The following is a 17,426-nucleotide window of genomic DNA, read 5'->3' on the forward strand; positions in this document are numbered from 1 at the left end:
GCTACCTGCCAGGCTTCTCACTGTTTAAATACTGACACTCTTGCTTATTAGATAGATAGATAGATAGATAGATAGATAGATAGATAGATAGATAGATAGATAGATAGATAGATAGATAGATAGATAGATAGATAGATAGATAGATAGATAGATAGATAGATAGATAGATAGATAGATAGATAGATAGATAGATAACTTTATTAATCCCAAGAGGAAATTATATTATTATTATACTGTGCGTTAAGTTAGTTAATTTATTCACATTTATTGTTATCTGTTACTCTGAAATGACCTTGTAGTGCTCATACACTGGCCTTGTGACTTTGGGGACCCAGAAGCCTCCACCAGCTGCCCCATGTTAAAGCCCCCCGAACAGACTGCTGCTATGCGATGCTCTTATGTGGACCTCCCGCAGAACTTTTCGTGTAATTAGGACATACCAGGTAGCCGGGGTTGAAACAATAAAGCCTGCAGCACCGGGGGGACCCGCGCTTGTCGAGTGTTGGCTGGCGGTGGATCGATGCAACTCTGCACTGAAAAAAGAAAAAGCGAAAGAATCAAAGTTGTTGCCTTGACAACGGCCCTGCTAGATTCCACCAATCAATGGGTCCCGCAAACATTGCTGTGTGTGCCTGGAAGGACTGTAGTGTCCGACATAAAGTGTGAGGGGCTGACTGCAGAAAGCCACACGGGCCATCCGGCTGTCCATCTGTCGGACGAGCAAGAGGGGAGACCTGCCGCTTGTGGGAAAGAGCAAAAGAAGAGAAAAGAAAGCCAACGAGGAGGAAATGGCTGGAGGCGCCAGAGGAAACCTTGTAGTCCGAATCCAAATAGGCGTTCTCTTTGCAGCTTTCTGCTCCCGAAGTCCAACTTCCAGTGCAGGTAGGGGCTAAATGTCTTTTAAAATAATAACTTGCTTAAGATGGACGTTGGACGCTCTCAGAGGGCTACAGCTCGTTAGAGACGGCTTTAGGATTTTACTGCTCATTGACACGAACATTTTCAGGCTTAGGAATTTCACTCCTAGAAAATGAGAAATTTAAATTTGGATCTCCGTCTCTCTCAACATGTCCAATGTGAATAGCATCATACACATATGGTATTAGTACGTGTTTGCTATAAACAGCCAAAGGAATCTAAAAGCCGTTAAAGTGTTCACTTAGAAAGTTTTTTAGAGACAGCAACAGAAATTTACGTTCCATGTATCTGGGAAAAAAAAAAACAACTTACTGTCAAAAATGATCAAGCAGCTGCTAGGACACCTTGAGGAATTATACTTCCATCTTTAGGAAACAGGAAGCTTTTTAGAGGTCCAAGCTGGAATGTGGTTCTCCTACTAGGGTGCTGTACCGTGTTAGCCATTATGGATGTAACGAGAAGATCTCGGGGCCCGAGCTGCCTCGAAAGCTTGTGTCTTGTAATTTTTATTCAGTTAGCCAATAAAAGGTGTCATTTTGCTTGACTTCTCACTATCGCCCCGGCCAACTGATTCCTGCTCCATGAATCACGTTTTAACTTCAGCTTGTCAGATTTCTGATTTCAAGTCTGCTGCCTTTAAAGAGCTTGTTTGACAGCACCTCCCACGTGGATCTTCTACCTTGTGTTAAGCCAAGAGCCTGGCAAGAGAAAGGTGACTTGTCCTCGCCTCTGTGAGGCTAAAAGCTTGTCGGAGGTAGCCACAGGAATTCGGTTTCCTTGCAGAATTTCTAGTGTGCTAAATAAAGAATGGCTGCGAGAGTCAGATTTCACTCCGGTGAAGGGTAGAAGCTTGTCAGAGATTCTGATTCCATGAGACCCTCGTATAAATGCTTGTCATAGACAGCTTCCAACAAGGAGCTTTTTTCCTGGTGTTAAACAGACAGCCTACCAAAGATCAGATTAATAATTGGTCTTCTGTCTCTGCTGGTGAGGGACAGCAATAGGAATGTGGTTACCTTGTCTTTCCAGCAAAGACTTGTTAAAGGAGGAGGGAGGAGTTGGATTTCCTATTTGTATGACTTGACTAGCAAAAATAACCAGAAGAATCGATGAAAGCTTGTAAGAGACATCAACAGAAGGGTCATCTCTATGTTTCGGTGGGCTTTATAACAGCATCTTCAAGAAAATCGCGAGTGGTCTCCCATAGACTTTCTCGTATACTCAGATATGGGGATGGCTATTTGAGGAATAAACCGCAAGGCAATTATTATATTTTAATAATATGTACATTAAAGAACCATCAATAACAAATCAAATCAAGTTAATGATATATCAAACAATTATTATAAATGTAAAGTTGAATAAATCGGACTCCGCAGCTGCATGAAAAAAATGTTGTCATGATAATTTTATTTTGGCGAACAATTCAGGCAAATTACCAAATTTCAGTAAGCGTGAGAGACTTTAGTAATGTGTGTAATGTAATACTTGTGCAAAAAATTTTGTTTTACGTAAAGCAAAAACAGTCTCAAATATGTACTATGTATTACCATTTCAACGTCGAACGGAAAATTGCGATTATCTCGAAAACCAGTGGTTTTTCGAAAAAACGCAAACAGACCAAAAATGCTTAGAATGTAGTGCTTTATCTCTCTATTATAAAAGAAAATCCCGTCCTGGAAAGCAAAAGCAATGCGACAATATGTGATCTTCTCGGAAGACATTTTAAAAGACCCGCGAGACCAAAGAGACTTGCCACGGTGCGTCTTGCGGGGACCGTAAACATGAGACTTGGTGCCAAGAGATTGTCCCAGGGCCGTGGCAAAAAGGACAGCGGCTGTACAGGCTTTAAAATTATCGAAGGGCAGCGCGACGGCTGCTACCCCAAATGAATGCGAGCAGCGTTATACATCCTGCAAGAAAGAATTTAACCACACCCGGGGCCAGAAATAAAGGACAAGTATTGTTCTTATAATGTCACGCGAGACCAGGCAGTGAGCCATCATTTAAAAGGAGTCCACAGACCTCTAAGCTAGCAGTTGTTGGATTGCTTTTGGCAGACAAGCATCATGTGCTCGGAACTCTTAAAACAACAACATGCGACAGGCAGAAGACGCAGCTCGCAAGCAGAAGAAAGACAGCAAATGATCCAAAGGCATATCCTTAGCGTACGTTCAGCCGCAACACCCTTCACAACACGAGCAGTATTATACGTCTGGCAAAAAAGAGATGTAACCACGCACAGGGCCGGAAATAAAGGACAAGTATTGTTTTTACAAAAGTTTTTAAAGTAAAAGTGAAAATAATGCATATGTAACAAGTCCCAAGAAAATAATCTCTTTAAATTTTAGATTGCCTGCCTAAGGTAAAGTCATCCCTGATGAATGGGGACGTGGAAATGAGGGGTCCTTTCATCGGATTAGCGCTATTTCAGATGTGGAATGGCAAAATGGGGGAGGCAGCTTGATGAATGAGGTCTCCAGGACTTAAAACAAATCCAAATCATATTATGTGATATCATCGAATGTGAAATTCTACTCCATACTTCTAATACTGTATTGAGGATTTGTTCTGTTCTGTGTATTGTATTGTGTTGTATTGACCCCCTTCTTTTTGACACCCACTGCACGCCCAACCTACCTGGAAAGGGGTCTCTCTTTGAACTGCCTTTCCCGAGGTTTCTTTCATTTTTTCCCAACAAGGGTTTTTTTTTTGGGGAGTTTTTTCTGGTCTTCTTAGAGGGTCAAGGCTCGGGGGGCTGTCAAGAGGCAGGGCCTGTTAAAGCCCATTGCGGCACTTCTTGTGTGATTTTGGGCTATACAAAAAATAAATGGTATTGTATTATATATCCGATAAACCAAACACAAGGGTGGGCACACGAAGCGAGCAGGGGGCAGAGCCCCCTAGTAATAATAAAAATAATAATAGGTTACATTTATTGAGCACCTTTCACAAACCCAAGGTCGCTTTACATACAGATGACAAAAGTTTGTAGAATTTTTCAGTTTCAGTCTATCTATCTATCTATCTATCTATCTATCTATCTATCTATCTATCTATCTATCTATCTATCTATCTATCTATCTATCTATCTATCTATCTATCTATCTATCTATCTATCTATCTATCTATCTATCTATCTATCTATCTTATCCTGCCAACTATGCTAAAGTATCTATCTATCTATCTATCTATCTATCTATCTATCTATCTATCTATCTATCTATCTATCTATCTATCTATCTATCTATCTATCTATCTATCTATCTATCTATCTATCTATCTATCTTATCTTATCCTGCCAACTACGCTAAAGTATCTATCTATCTATCTATCTATCTATCTATCTATCTATCTATCTATCTGTCTATCTATCTATCTATCTATCTATCTATCTATCTATCTTATCTTATCCTGCCAACTACGCTAAAGTATCTATCTATCTATCTATCTATCTATCTATCTATCTATCTATCTATCTATCTATCTATCTATCTATCTATCTATCTATCTATCTATCTATCTATCTATCTATCTATCTTATCCTGCCAACTACGCTAAAGTATCTATCTATCTATCTATCTATCTATCTATCTATCTATCTATCTATCTATCTATCTATCTATCTATCTATCTATCTATCTATCTATCTTATCCTGCCAACTATGCTAAAGTATCTATCTATCTATCTATCTATCTATCTATCTATCTATCTATCTATCTATCTATCTATCTATCTATCTATCTATCTATCTATCTATCTTATCTTATCCTGCCAACTACGCTAAAGTATCTATCTATCTATCTATCTATCTATCTATCTATCTATCTATCTATCTATCTATCTATCTATCTTATCTTATCCTGCCAACTACGCTAAAGTATCTATCTATCTATCTATCTATCTATCTATCTATCTATCTATCTATCTATCTATCTATCTATCTATCTATCTATCTATCTATTTATCTATCTATCTATCTATCTATCTATCTATAATCCTGCCAACTACGCTAAATTATCTATCTATCTATTATATAGTGCCTTTCATATCTATCTATCTATCTATCTATCTATCTATCTATCTATCTATCTATCTATCTATCTATCTATCTATCTATCTATCTATCTATCTATCTATCTATCTTATCTTATCCTGCCAACTACGCTAAAGTATCTATCTATCTATCTATCTATCTATCTATCTATCTATCTATCTATCTATCTATCTATCTATCTATCTATCTATCTATCTATCTTATCCTGCCAACTATGCTAAAGTATCTATCTATCTATCTATCTATCTATCTATCTATCTATCTATCTATCTATCTATCTATCTATCTATCTATCTATCTATCTATCTATCTATCTATCTATCTTATCTTATCCTGCCAACTACGCTAAAGTATCTATCTATCTATCTATCTATCTATCTATCTATCTATCTATCTATCTATCTATCTATCTATCTATCTATCTATCTATCTATCTATCTATCTTATCCTGCCAACTACGCTAAAGTATCTATCTATCTATCTATCTATCTATCTATCTATCTATCTATCTATCTATCTATCTATCTATCTATCTATCTATCTATCTATCTATCTATCTATAATCCTGCCAACTACGCTAAATTATCTATCTATCTATTATATAGTGCCTTTCATATCTATCTATCTATCTATCTATCTATCTATCTATCTATCTATCTATCTATCTATCTATCTATCTATCTATCTATCTATCTATCTATCTATCTATCTAACTGGGGGAGTGTTATAGGGATATGGTACTGGGTGACATGTAGGAGTTCAGAAGTCTGACAGCTTGGGGAAAGAAGCTGTTATAGGACCTGGCAGTGCGGGTCCTAATGCTGCAGTATCTTCAACCTGATAGCAGGAGGTCAAACTGTGTGTGTGTGTGTGTGTGTGTGTGACGGGTGAGAGACGTCTTCCATAATGGCGGAGGCTCTACACAGACAGAGTGTAGCTGTACCCTCTCATCCAGTATTGAAGCCAGCTTCATCTAGTTCAGGGGGTGTGGGGGAACACAGTTTCTCATGGCAGCATTGGGCACAAGGCAGGAACGAAGTCCGGATGGCAAATATCATCCCATTATATAAAAAGGGTGATCAGGCAGATCTAAGCAAGTATAGGCCAGTAAGCTTAACGCGCATCACATGAAAATTAATGGAAGGAATTACTAAGGAGAAGAATTGAGCAGCACATGGCAAGTAGCAGAGTTTGACTGAAGAGTCAGCATGGGTTCAGGAGAGGGAGGTTGTGTTTTAGTAAAGTGCTGGAGTTCTATGAGGAAGCAACACAAGGATACAATCAAAGTGGAGTCCATGATGTGATTTATCTGGACTTTCAGAAAACATTTGATGAGAGGGTGGGCATCAAACTAAAAGAAGTGGCAGTTCAGGGTGTGGTGTGCAGAATTGACTCAGACACAGGAAGGAGAGTGTGATGGTGTGAAGAACCTCATCAGAATTGGCCGATGTTAAGAGTGGTGACCAGCAGGGGTCAGTGCTGGGGCCGCTGCTATTTTTAATATATATAAATGACTCGGATAATAATATAAGTAACAAGCTGGTTAAGTTTGCAGATGATACCAAGATTGGTGGATTAGCAGATAATTTAGAATCCGTTATATCATTACAGAAGGACTTAGATAGCACACAGGCTTGGGCAGAATTGTGGCAGATGAAATTTAATGTCAGTAAATGTAAAGTATTACACACAGGGAGTAAAAATGTGAGGTTTGAATACACAGTGGGTGGCCAGAAAATAGAGAGTCCATCTTATGAGAAGGATAGAGGAGTCGTAGTGGACTCTAAGTTATCGACTTCCAGACAGTGTTCAGAAGCCATTAAGAAGGCTAACAGAATGTCAGGTTATATAGCGCCTTGATGTGTGGACTGCAAGTCACAGGAGGTGCTGCTGAAGTTTTATAACACGCTAGTGAGACCTCATCTGGGGTTCTGTGTGCAGTTTTGGTCTCCAGGCTACAAGAAGGACATAACAACACTAGAAAAGGTCCAGAGAAGAGCAACTGGCTGATTAGAGGGCTACAGGGGTGAGTTATGAAGAAAGATTAAAAGAGCTGAGCCTTTACAGTTTAAGCAAAAGAAGATTAAGAGGTGACATGAATGAAGTGTTTAAAACATTAGGAAGTTTTTCTTTACACAAAGAGTGATAGACATTTGGAATAAGTGACCAAGTAATGTGGTAGACAGTAAGACATTTAGGGACTTTCAAAACTCGACTTGGTGTTATTTTAGTGGATACGACTGGCGAGCTTAGTTGGGTTGAATGGCCTGTTCTCGTCCAGAGTGTTCTAATGTTCTAGTCAGTCCTCTGCGGGCCTCCCTATTATGCACACAAACACACTCAGTCGTGCCGAGCCAACTTGGGATGCTGTACCTGTGAGACGGCCGCATTGATCACTGGGCCTCCATACCCCCCATTAAAGAAACAGTTTGGCGAATACAGTCACAAGAGTTGGGTTTAAACTTCAGTGGAGAGGAAGAGCTTATTAGGAGTTCTGTTTCTGTCCTTGACTTATTTGAGGAAGCCCCAGGATTTGCAATCCCAGTCAGACCCTTGACTTGGATTTTTCACATTTATGCCCAATTAACTTTATTCCATTCAAAAGACAGAATTTTATTTCTATGACCCTCGAGAGAGGTAGGGGGCATGTACTGATACAGCGCGTTGCCACAACCACATCAGGATCCCAAATTAGGACCTGAATACAAGTGCACAAGGGCACCACACTAGTTTGAATGGAGTGAGTTTTTATTTTTTGTACAGTGGCTGGAGTGCCAATCCTGTCACCAAACCCCAAGTTTTCCCTTCCAGTTGGGGGACCAGCAGGTTAACGTCCAACCCAAGATGGAGCAATTGCAGGTTAAGTGCCTCTCTCAAGGGCCCAATGGAGTAGAGTCACTTCTGGCATTTACGGGATTTGAACCGGCAACCTTCCCATTGCTGCCAGAGATCCTTAGCCTCAGAGCCATCATCCGCCTTATGACCCTCATGGCCCTCAAAACACTTCACAAGCTGAATTTTTACATGCAATAAGCAGGAACCTAGACCCCATCTTTAACAAGAAATGTTTGTCTGACACAGGAGCAGATATTTAATTTCCCTGTGTTCCCTGCAAATGTTTGCTCAAGAGGTATAAAGAAATGAATTGATTCTGTGCTTTGAAGAGGGAGTGAGGCAGAAATACCCACAAAAATAAGGTGTCCATCTTTAGGATGCCAAGGGCTTGTCAGAGGTCTCCTCAGGGAGTCACAGAAATCAGAATCCCATACTTTGTGCAGAGAGCATTGGAATGAATTTGAACATTTTGTCCAACTCTGCAGAAGATGACTTTCAAAATGTTCATTAAAGATGGCAGCAGTAATTCAACTTCCTTGCCCTTCAGTTAAAAAGCCTGAAAGAGCCACTGGCATTGATTTTGTGTACGTGTAAGCGTCCAGTGGAGAGTGCGGTAGAAGGGGGCATGTGGATCTGTCATCAGAAACCGGATATATATACGTACCTGTATACGGCCTTTGAGAGAAAGTGTCTGCCATCTTGTCATTAGCAGGTTTGCTTTTTCTGCTCTTTCACAGCTCAGAAGGTAGAGAATCCCCTAGAAGGCAGCACAACGACGTTAATCAATCACTCTCAGGCCCTTGTGCAGCGACTCGAGGCCCTGCTGACCCATGGAAATGGCAGTGATGTCTCCCTGCGGGTGCAGACGATGCACTCTGACGAAGTCAAGGTGTTTCAGGCCCACACCCTGGTGCTGTCCCTCCAGAGCGAGATCTTCGAAGAGCTTCTGCTGCACCGCAACGCAAGCACTCTGATGCTGAGAGAGCCTGCCGACTGTGCCAGCGTCTTCGACAAGTTCATCAGGTAGGAGGGCACAATTATCAGAGTCACGGGAAAGTTCCTCTGTTGCTGTCTGGTGGGCACTTTCAGTGGCAAATGTAACAATGGCCAAACAGCTGGAATTAACTCTATCTATCTTTAGATAATTATTTATATGTAGCACCTTTCACATCTGTCTATTACATAAAACCATTCATATCTATCTATCTATCTATCTATCTATCTATCTATCTATCTATCTATCTATCTATCTATCTATCTATCATATAGTGCCTTTCACTTCTATCTATCTATCTATCTATCTATTATATAGTGCCTTTTACATCTATCTATCTATCTATCTATCTATCTATCTATCTATCTATCTATCTATCTATCTATCTATCTATCTATCTATCTATCTATCTATCATATAGTAGTAGTTCATTTGAAAACGCCAAAGTGTAGGGAGTTACTGTTACCGTCAACATTTATTAATAATTTTCGGATTTTGACCTCATGCTCTGTTTCTGACTTCATTTCTTTTTCTGTATTGAGAACTTCTTGTTCTGGGAAAATCCTATTGCCTTTGCTCAATGGCCCTTCATTGTTTTTGAACAGCATGTTACAAAGAATAAATCTTTTATTTTATAAAGATTCTATGTGGCCCTTTGTGTATCTAGCCAGGGGTTTTCACTGGAGTTTCCCCCTCTATTGGGCATTTCTGGAAGTCCTTTGAGATTCCTAGTCATAATACTCCCTTTTGCTCTTTGTTTTTGTTTTTTGTGGTTTCTGACTATTAAGCTTTGAAATTAACTTTAAGTAATTATTTTTGTTTTTTGTACTTTGTTTAGAATTTTGAAATTTAGTCATTTCTGATTTGCGCTTGCTTTGTTTTTTATTTAATACATTATACAGTAGAATTCAGAGTTTTCTTTCTGGTGTTGCTGCTTCACTTTGTCATTTTTTAAATATATTTCTTTTCATATATTTATTACTTATTTCTGATATAGTACATTTCACAATGTCATAAAACTCTAGCGGTTTATCTTAAACGAATACACCACTCGAAAAATTACATATTTTTATCTTACCTATCCACTCTGACACCTTTATTTTTGAGAATGTAATAAAACACAAAATAACTATGGAGCATGAAATCATCGAGGACATGTCCGTTTTAAGAAAACGAATTACGCCATACAGAGATACTCACTCTGCAAATAAAATCCAGCCTCACGTAAAACAGCCACTTTTCATGACACATCTACAATACGACATCGCGCATGCGCTACCGCGACAGCTTCGCTCTGATCCGTCCCGTTACGAACGCACGCTAATTCCTTTTAAAATGTGCGCCAATCAAGACCTCCTCCCGTCGGCCCCTGCTCACTCGCGTTGGCTGCTGGGATTTGAAGTACAGCAGCACTCCCTTAACAGCCTAACAAGACTACCGACTTTAAGTTTCACTCTTCTGCGAGTTACAGGAAAGATCAAAGCATCAAATACGAACCGGGGGCGAGGAACTACCAGCCTCACGGGGTTTCCAACTTGGACGCTGTTACCATCGCGATATCGGGCAACCCTATCAAAGACTGAGGTGATGCCCCACCAACCAAGCAGTTGAGAGGGGGCCTTATTAATTCATTGCCTACGAAAGTCTCCGCCCCTTTTTCTTCTGATTTTAAAGATTCTCAAGTCCGGCCGGACGTTCTGCTGCCACACGAGCATCAATAATAATAATAACAATAATAATAATAATAATAATACATTTAATTTATCGATCACTTTCTGCAATACGTAATAACATTTTCTCGCAAACTCAGCTGTGAAAGTTGTCTGATCTGGCAAGGGCTTTTACTGTCCGAAATATGACAGCAATTCAAGGATGTGCCTAATCGTCTTAAATTGGACATACAATAAACATTTGCGGAATAAACCCTTCCTTCGCCTTAGTCTTAGACCTTTCTCGTCATCTTTTTACTTTCTGATGTTTTATTTATTGATAAGCGCCAATAAATTAAATCCCTAATTAAAACCCTAAATGAAAATACGGATCATAATCTTTAAGCGGAATATTTGTAGTCTTTTGAACCCGCCTGAGTCTTGACGAGGTCATCTTTAACGCCCTGCGGTGGACTGGCGCCCTGCCCGGGGTTTGTTTCCTGCCTTGCGCCCTGTGTTGGCTGGGATTGGCTCCAGCAGACCCCCGTGACCCTGTAGTTAGGATATAGCGGGTTGGATAATGGATAGATGGATGGATGGATCTTTAGCGCTGCGCTTTGATTTCGCAGTCGCCTAACGCGTCAAGCAGCAGCCATGGAATGCGTTCGCCATCTAGTGGCCGAAACGTGGAAAGGCGCTGTTTGGAAAGATGCGTTTCTATTTTTGTGCTCCGGTGTTGGAACGGAAAACAGCGTTGAACTCCAGAAGATTCGAAATAAACCGATGTTTATTGATGATAATTTAATCAATAATATAGAACACATTTCAAGGATTTTTCCAAAATTGCAGCTCATAAATCATTCAAAAAAATGAACCCTTGAAGCGAGCTCATATGAGCACTAAAGGTGGTTCTATGTTGGCCAAAATATTTGTGGTCTATATAGGTCCCATCATACTGTATATCCAAAGATCATATGAGGAACATTTCGGTTAGTACACAGTTACTTATTGCCTTTTACAGGTGTGCTGTGCTGGGACAGTTTGGGGGTCCTCAAAGACTATGTAGGGAACCCCTGGTCTTGATGACAGGTACCTAAGTTCGAAGTGGTCATTTAAGAACTTATTAGGCTGACACCTTTATCCAAGATAACTAACAGCATTTGAGATACAACTGGTTCCACTTTTCTTTTTGTGTTTTCAGTTGGAGCACCGACAGGTCAAGTGACTTGCTCAGGGTCACCCAGTGTCAGTAGTGGGATTTGAACCCACGACCTCATTTTTGAGGAAGTTGCCTTTGGGAAAAAGGTGTCAGCCAAATAAGTTAATGGAAGTGAATACATCTCTCTGAACTTTAAATGATTGCTTCAGGCATATCTAGAGTGGGGGTTCCCAATCTAGTCCTCTGGGACCACCAAAGTGTCCAGATTTTGGCTCGTGTCATGCACTTCATGGTTTGTCCAAGTCTGTGAATACAACAAAGAAAGGATTAGTGTTCTCGTTAATTCATTTCTAGCAATGAATCCATGACTTTTGTCGTAGTTTTGGCTCTGGATAAGTGAAATTATTTTGTTTTTCTTCTGCTGTACTGGGTTCTTTGAATTGCCGTTTCAGTTTCATGTTCTGGGCTCCTTTCTTACCGCAGTATCGACCTTTGCCTTTTAATGGAGCCACAATCTGTCTCGTGATCCCATTTTCTTATTTAATTCCTGAAGCCCAGCAGGGTCAGTACATTCCACGTTGTGGCCACCAGGGGGTGCACTAGCTCCCCAAACCCGACACAGACAGACACCAGGCACAAGTCCAGCAACACACACACACGTTTAATTTCCATGGGAAACGCTTTTCTTTTCGTTTCCCACCAGCACGAAACACAGTGACACACAACAATGGCACTTTCTTTTTCTTCTTCTTCGTCTCTGTTTCTCCTTCCGCCTCCACTCCTCCTCCAGCAAGCTTCATCGTTCTCCTCCTCCTCCTCCTCCCGACTCTGGCTCCTGAATGACGGCAGGCGGCTCCTTTTATGCACTCCCAGGTGTAATTGAAGCCCAGCAAAGTAGGGCTCTGTAGCTCCCCCTGGTGGCTCCCCACAGAACCCTACAGGACTGTGCCAAACTCCAACTCCCATGGAGCCCTGTGGGAATCTGAGGCACCGCTGTAGCCCAGGGGGAGGCTGCCATGTAGTGCTTGGGGGGGGGGGGGGGGGGGGGGGGAAGTAGTGCCCTGTGCATATTCCTTCCTTCCGTCCCTGGCCACCCGTCACAACCTCTAACCTCTCTGTGTGTTCTTTTCTTAGGTACCTCTACTGTGGCGAGATCTCCATCCTTCTCGAGCAGGCCATTACTCTGCATAAGCTGGCCAGTAAGTACCGTGTGCTCCCACTGCAGCAAGGCCTAAGCCATTATATGATGCAGCACCTGTCCAGCGACTCTCCGCATGGCCACGTGGTCAGCTGGTACCACTATGCCAAGCAGATTGGCGACGTGGCCCTCAGGGACAGCTGTCTGCAGTACCTCTCCTGGAATTTGTCTTCTGTCATCCAGAGCGGAGAGTGGCCGGCCGTGAGTGACGATCTGCTGCTCTCCTTGTTGCAGCGTTCCGACCTTGTCCTCCACAGTGAGCTGGAGCTCTTTGGCGCTGTGGAGAACTGGATCGGGAATAACCAGCCGATGGGGACGACCATCGAGAACGCCCTGAGATCCCTGCGTTATGCCATGATTCCTCCGCAGCACCTGTTCCGCCTGCAGAGACAGTCCCCCGTGCTCCTTAAATACCACGAGGCCGTGCGAGATCTGCTTTTCATGAGTTTCCAGTTCCATTCCGCCTCCCCGCTCCAGCTTGCCAAGTACTTTGATGTCAACTGTAGCCTCTTCACTCCAAGGAACTACCTCTCCCCAGCCTGGGGCTCTCCATGGTTTATCAACAATCCCACCAGGGATGACCGCAGTACCAGCTTTCAAACTCAGCTAGGTCCCAGCGGCCATGACTCCACCAAGAAGGTGACGTGGAATGCCCTCTTCTCTCCGCGCTGGTTACCTGTGAGCATACGCCCGGTCTACACGGATCACGGCGCAGTGCAGACAATCCGAGGAGAAGATGGCCGCCCACGAATCATCGTCACTCCGGCTACCTCCAGCGTGGACTTTGCAGGGGTCAGTTTCCAAAAAACAGTGATTGTGACCGCCCGGCAACAGGGCAAAGTGGTGGTCCGCAACGTCTACAACTTCCACCAGAGCACGGAAGAGAACGGAGACTTCCTGATGCAGGCTGATCTGCACCGCCGGGGCTCAGAATATCTAATTGACAACTCCTTGCACCTCCACATCATCGTCAAGCCCACGTACCACTCTCTGATCAAGACAAAGAAGTGACGCGGCCGCCGGCGGTGGCTTCCAGCACCGTGTGTGGTGTAGAGACGCCAGCAATCTGTAGTGTTGTATGTTTATAGCCCAGCGTGATCGCACAAGATAAGACATCCACGACTTATGTTGGTAGAAAGACCCACCCTTCGTGTTTATATATTTTTTTTGCGTTACGGTTTCACCAGTTGTGATTCTCTCACTTGTCCCTGTGTCTGTGTATCCATCCTCGCCCTGCGTGACTGGCAAATCGGACCAGTTTCTTCTAAATCAACTTTTGTTCCCACCTTTATATTCTTGCTTTTAAACCTCTTCTGCACTTCAGACTCCTTCTGCAGCCCCGATTGACAGGTGGCCCTGCCTCTCACGGGACCACCCACAAAACACATGGAACATAACACAGGCATCTTACATAAAATTAAAAATAAAGATTAACGTGCACAATCAACAAAGATAACATTAACACAATCAACACAAATCACAGGATCAGAAACGCGTCTTTGAACCCCTGGCTGACACATGACAATACCAGGCAGATCCATGCGGAATTCCAGACACGGCTAACCGCCCTTCTTCTTGTGTCAATAGCCCGAATTTCACTGAAAGCAAAAATGTAATTTGATTTGATAATTCTTTAGTAAAGTGAAACATCGAGTTCTGCTGCAAATTTAATTCCACCCGAGTCATTGCAGAACAGCACTTATCACATCTTGAGTTGCCAGTATATTGGATTTTCCTATCCAGTAGTCTGCTGCACCTCCTTTGGCCTTCAGAAAAGCATGAATTTGTCTGGGCAGGAATTCACCAAGATCCTGGATTGGTCGTGCCAAAGACACTGGAACCGAAAAGCAGTGGCACTAGCCACTGTGATCCACCTTAATAAAAGGATGTGTCTGTCTGTGTGTCCATACAGTTGATATGTCTCTGGTATTCCAACAAATGGTGCATCACAAACATTTGTAGTAATAAAATGCAACATTGACACTGCTTTAATGAGTCCCATTCCAAATGGCATATAACAGACACATGCATTGCATTTGTCATTCCAGTAGATGGTGCATCACACATGTTTACACTGCTTTTACCAATCCCATTCCAAATGGCATATAACTGAGACATGTGCATTGCATTTCTCGTTCCAATAGATGGTGCATCAGTAACATTAACACTGTTTTAATGAATCCCATTCCAAATGGCATATAACTGAGACATGTGCATTGCATTTGTCATTCCAACAGATGGTGCATCACACATGTTTACATTGCTTTTACCAATCCCATTCCAAATGGCATATAACAGAGACATATGCATTGCATTTGTCATTCCAATAGATGGTGCATCAGTAACATTAACACTGCTTTAATGAGTCCCATTCCAAATGGCATATAACTGAGACATGTGCATTGCATTTGTCATTCCAACAGATGGTGCATCACAAATGTTTACACTGCTTTTATGAATCCCATTCCAAATGTCATATAACTGAGATATATGTATTGTATTTGTCCATCCAACAAATGGTGCATCACAAACAATTACACTGCTTTAACATATCCCCTTCCAAATGGCATATAACAAAGACATATGGATTGCATTTGCCATTCCAACAGATGGTACATCACAAACATTAACACTGCTCTTGTGAATCCCATTCCAAATGGCAAATAACAGAGATATATGCATTGTATTTTTCATTCCAACAGATGGTGCATCACAAACAATTACACTGCTTTAATGTATCCCCTTCCAAATGGCATATAACAAAGACATATGGATTGCATTTGCCATTCCAACAGATGGTACATCACAAACATTAACACTGCTCTTGTGAATCCCATTCCTAATGGCAAATAACAGAGATATATGCATTGTACCTTTCATTCCAACAGATGGTGCACCACACACTTGAATACTCCTTTTTCGCATCCCATTCCAAATGGCATATAACAGAGACATATGCAATTGCTTGGTCCACTGCATGCATTTACATCAAAGTCTATTTTGATTACAGTACTTAGATTTCAACCCATCTCAGAGGGGTAGCACAGCTTGTATTCACATATAAAACACATCATAATATTTTTAAACCTTCTAGGTTGACCTCATGGGTATGGAGGATCAGAACCTACTCCAGCAAAAAGGCAGAACCCAACCTTGGATGAGGCACCATTTAATCAGAGAAGTCACGCCTGCACTCATGTTAACACTGGTTTCATCTGTCGACCTACCATGGATTTATTTGGGATGTGCTCCGAATACTGGAGGAACATAATTTAACATTCTCAAACCTTCTTAATGAAGCTCAGGGGTGATGGGCGCCTACAGTCTCTCCTGGTCGTGTTGAACACAAAATGTGAACCAGGATAAAGCAACCATCCGTCTCAGGGCCCACTCATCCACACAGGACTATCTTAGATCTTATGATGTGAGAGCGGAACTGCAGTAGCTGGAGGAAAACGTACACAGACCCTGGGAGAATGTGAGAATTTCATGTGTTAACACAGCTAGTAACTGGGTGTTGGATTAGAACCCGGGATGCTTGATCTCTGAAGCAGTAGCACACCATCTAATACTGCACACCACATATTAGATCGCAAAGCCCTGGAATAATCATAATTAAATTCTGGCATAAACTCAAATATTCATTTAATGTTAAAGATAAGCTATTTTGCTACAGAGGACAAAACACATGTTTGGGAGTACATGGGAATGGGAATTGACTTAGGCCAAGAGGCCATTCAGCGCTCTGTCACTCCACGAGAGTCCAGCACCACAGACCAACGCTCATAATGTTGGCAGACATTGACAACGGCCTGCTAGCGGCTCTTTCGCTAAAGTTACTGCCAATACCTCCAGCCCACTCTGAAGAGGGAAATTAAATCAAAGCTGCAGTGATGCCGCAAAGCAAAGCGAGACACGGAGCGGAGAAAGAAGAAAATGGGACTCGACAGCAATGGATCACAATGACTGTCATAATTCTTAAAAGTAATATGCTGAGCTGCAGCGACGCATTCAGATTTGACGTGCTAACCAAAGTCTGTAGCCTCGATTGTAATGTGGCGGCGGAAGGTGCACTTCATACTGACATGTAGCTTTGGTGTCCTGTAATGAAATCACATAAGTCCTACAGTTATTTAATTTATTCTGTGAATTAGAAGAAAGCCTGCTGTTAAGACACCCGAGTATAAGCATTAGTGCATTCTGAAAGGTTAAAGGGGGGGCTTTTATACGTCAAGGGGATCTCGTTAAAATCAGATGTCCAATAAGTGTTTTAAGCAAACTAACTTACAGATATGAGAAAGGAACTCGCAAAAAATGACCCTTTAGATTGTAATGGAATATTTTCAGCAATCCGATAGGAAAGCAGTAGCCATGTTTGAGTACATTCTGACTTATTCTGAAGCCTCCTGATCTGAAGAGAGAAAGAGGATCTCGTGTAGTGTGTCAAATAAAGCACTTCTGTTTCACGTGAACTCGATCACAATGACATTCAAGGCCATCAAGTTAAGAGTTCTCGCCATCGTCTCGTGATCGGCAGCATTCCCACCTACTCAAAGGCCTGTAGTTCTCGCTCGTATTCACGTCATTAAATCAGCTAATTAAAGATATTGTTACT

General features: G+C 41.9%; 1 protein-coding gene across 1 annotated transcript; it reads left to right on the plus strand.

Annotated features, from left to right (window-relative positions):
- The first annotated feature begins 610 nt into the window (after positions 1-610).
- LOC114665198 (BTB/POZ domain-containing protein 17-like) lies at positions 611-17,081 on the plus strand. Its single transcript, XM_028819630.2, has 3 exons — positions 611-882; positions 8,549-8,834; positions 12,748-17,081. Exons 1-3 carry the CDS (start codon positions 789-791, stop codon positions 13,820-13,822), a joined length of 1,455 nt encoding a protein of 484 aa, XP_028675463.2. The 5' UTR covers positions 611-788; the 3' UTR covers positions 13,823-17,081.
- The last annotated feature ends 345 nt before the right edge of the window (positions 17,082-17,426 follow it).

Source organism: Erpetoichthys calabaricus, chromosome 14, assembly GCF_900747795.2.
Source record: "Erpetoichthys calabaricus chromosome 14, fErpCal1.3, whole genome shotgun sequence".
NCBI classification, from domain to species: Eukaryota; Metazoa; Chordata; class Cladistia; order Polypteriformes; family Polypteridae; genus Erpetoichthys; species Erpetoichthys calabaricus.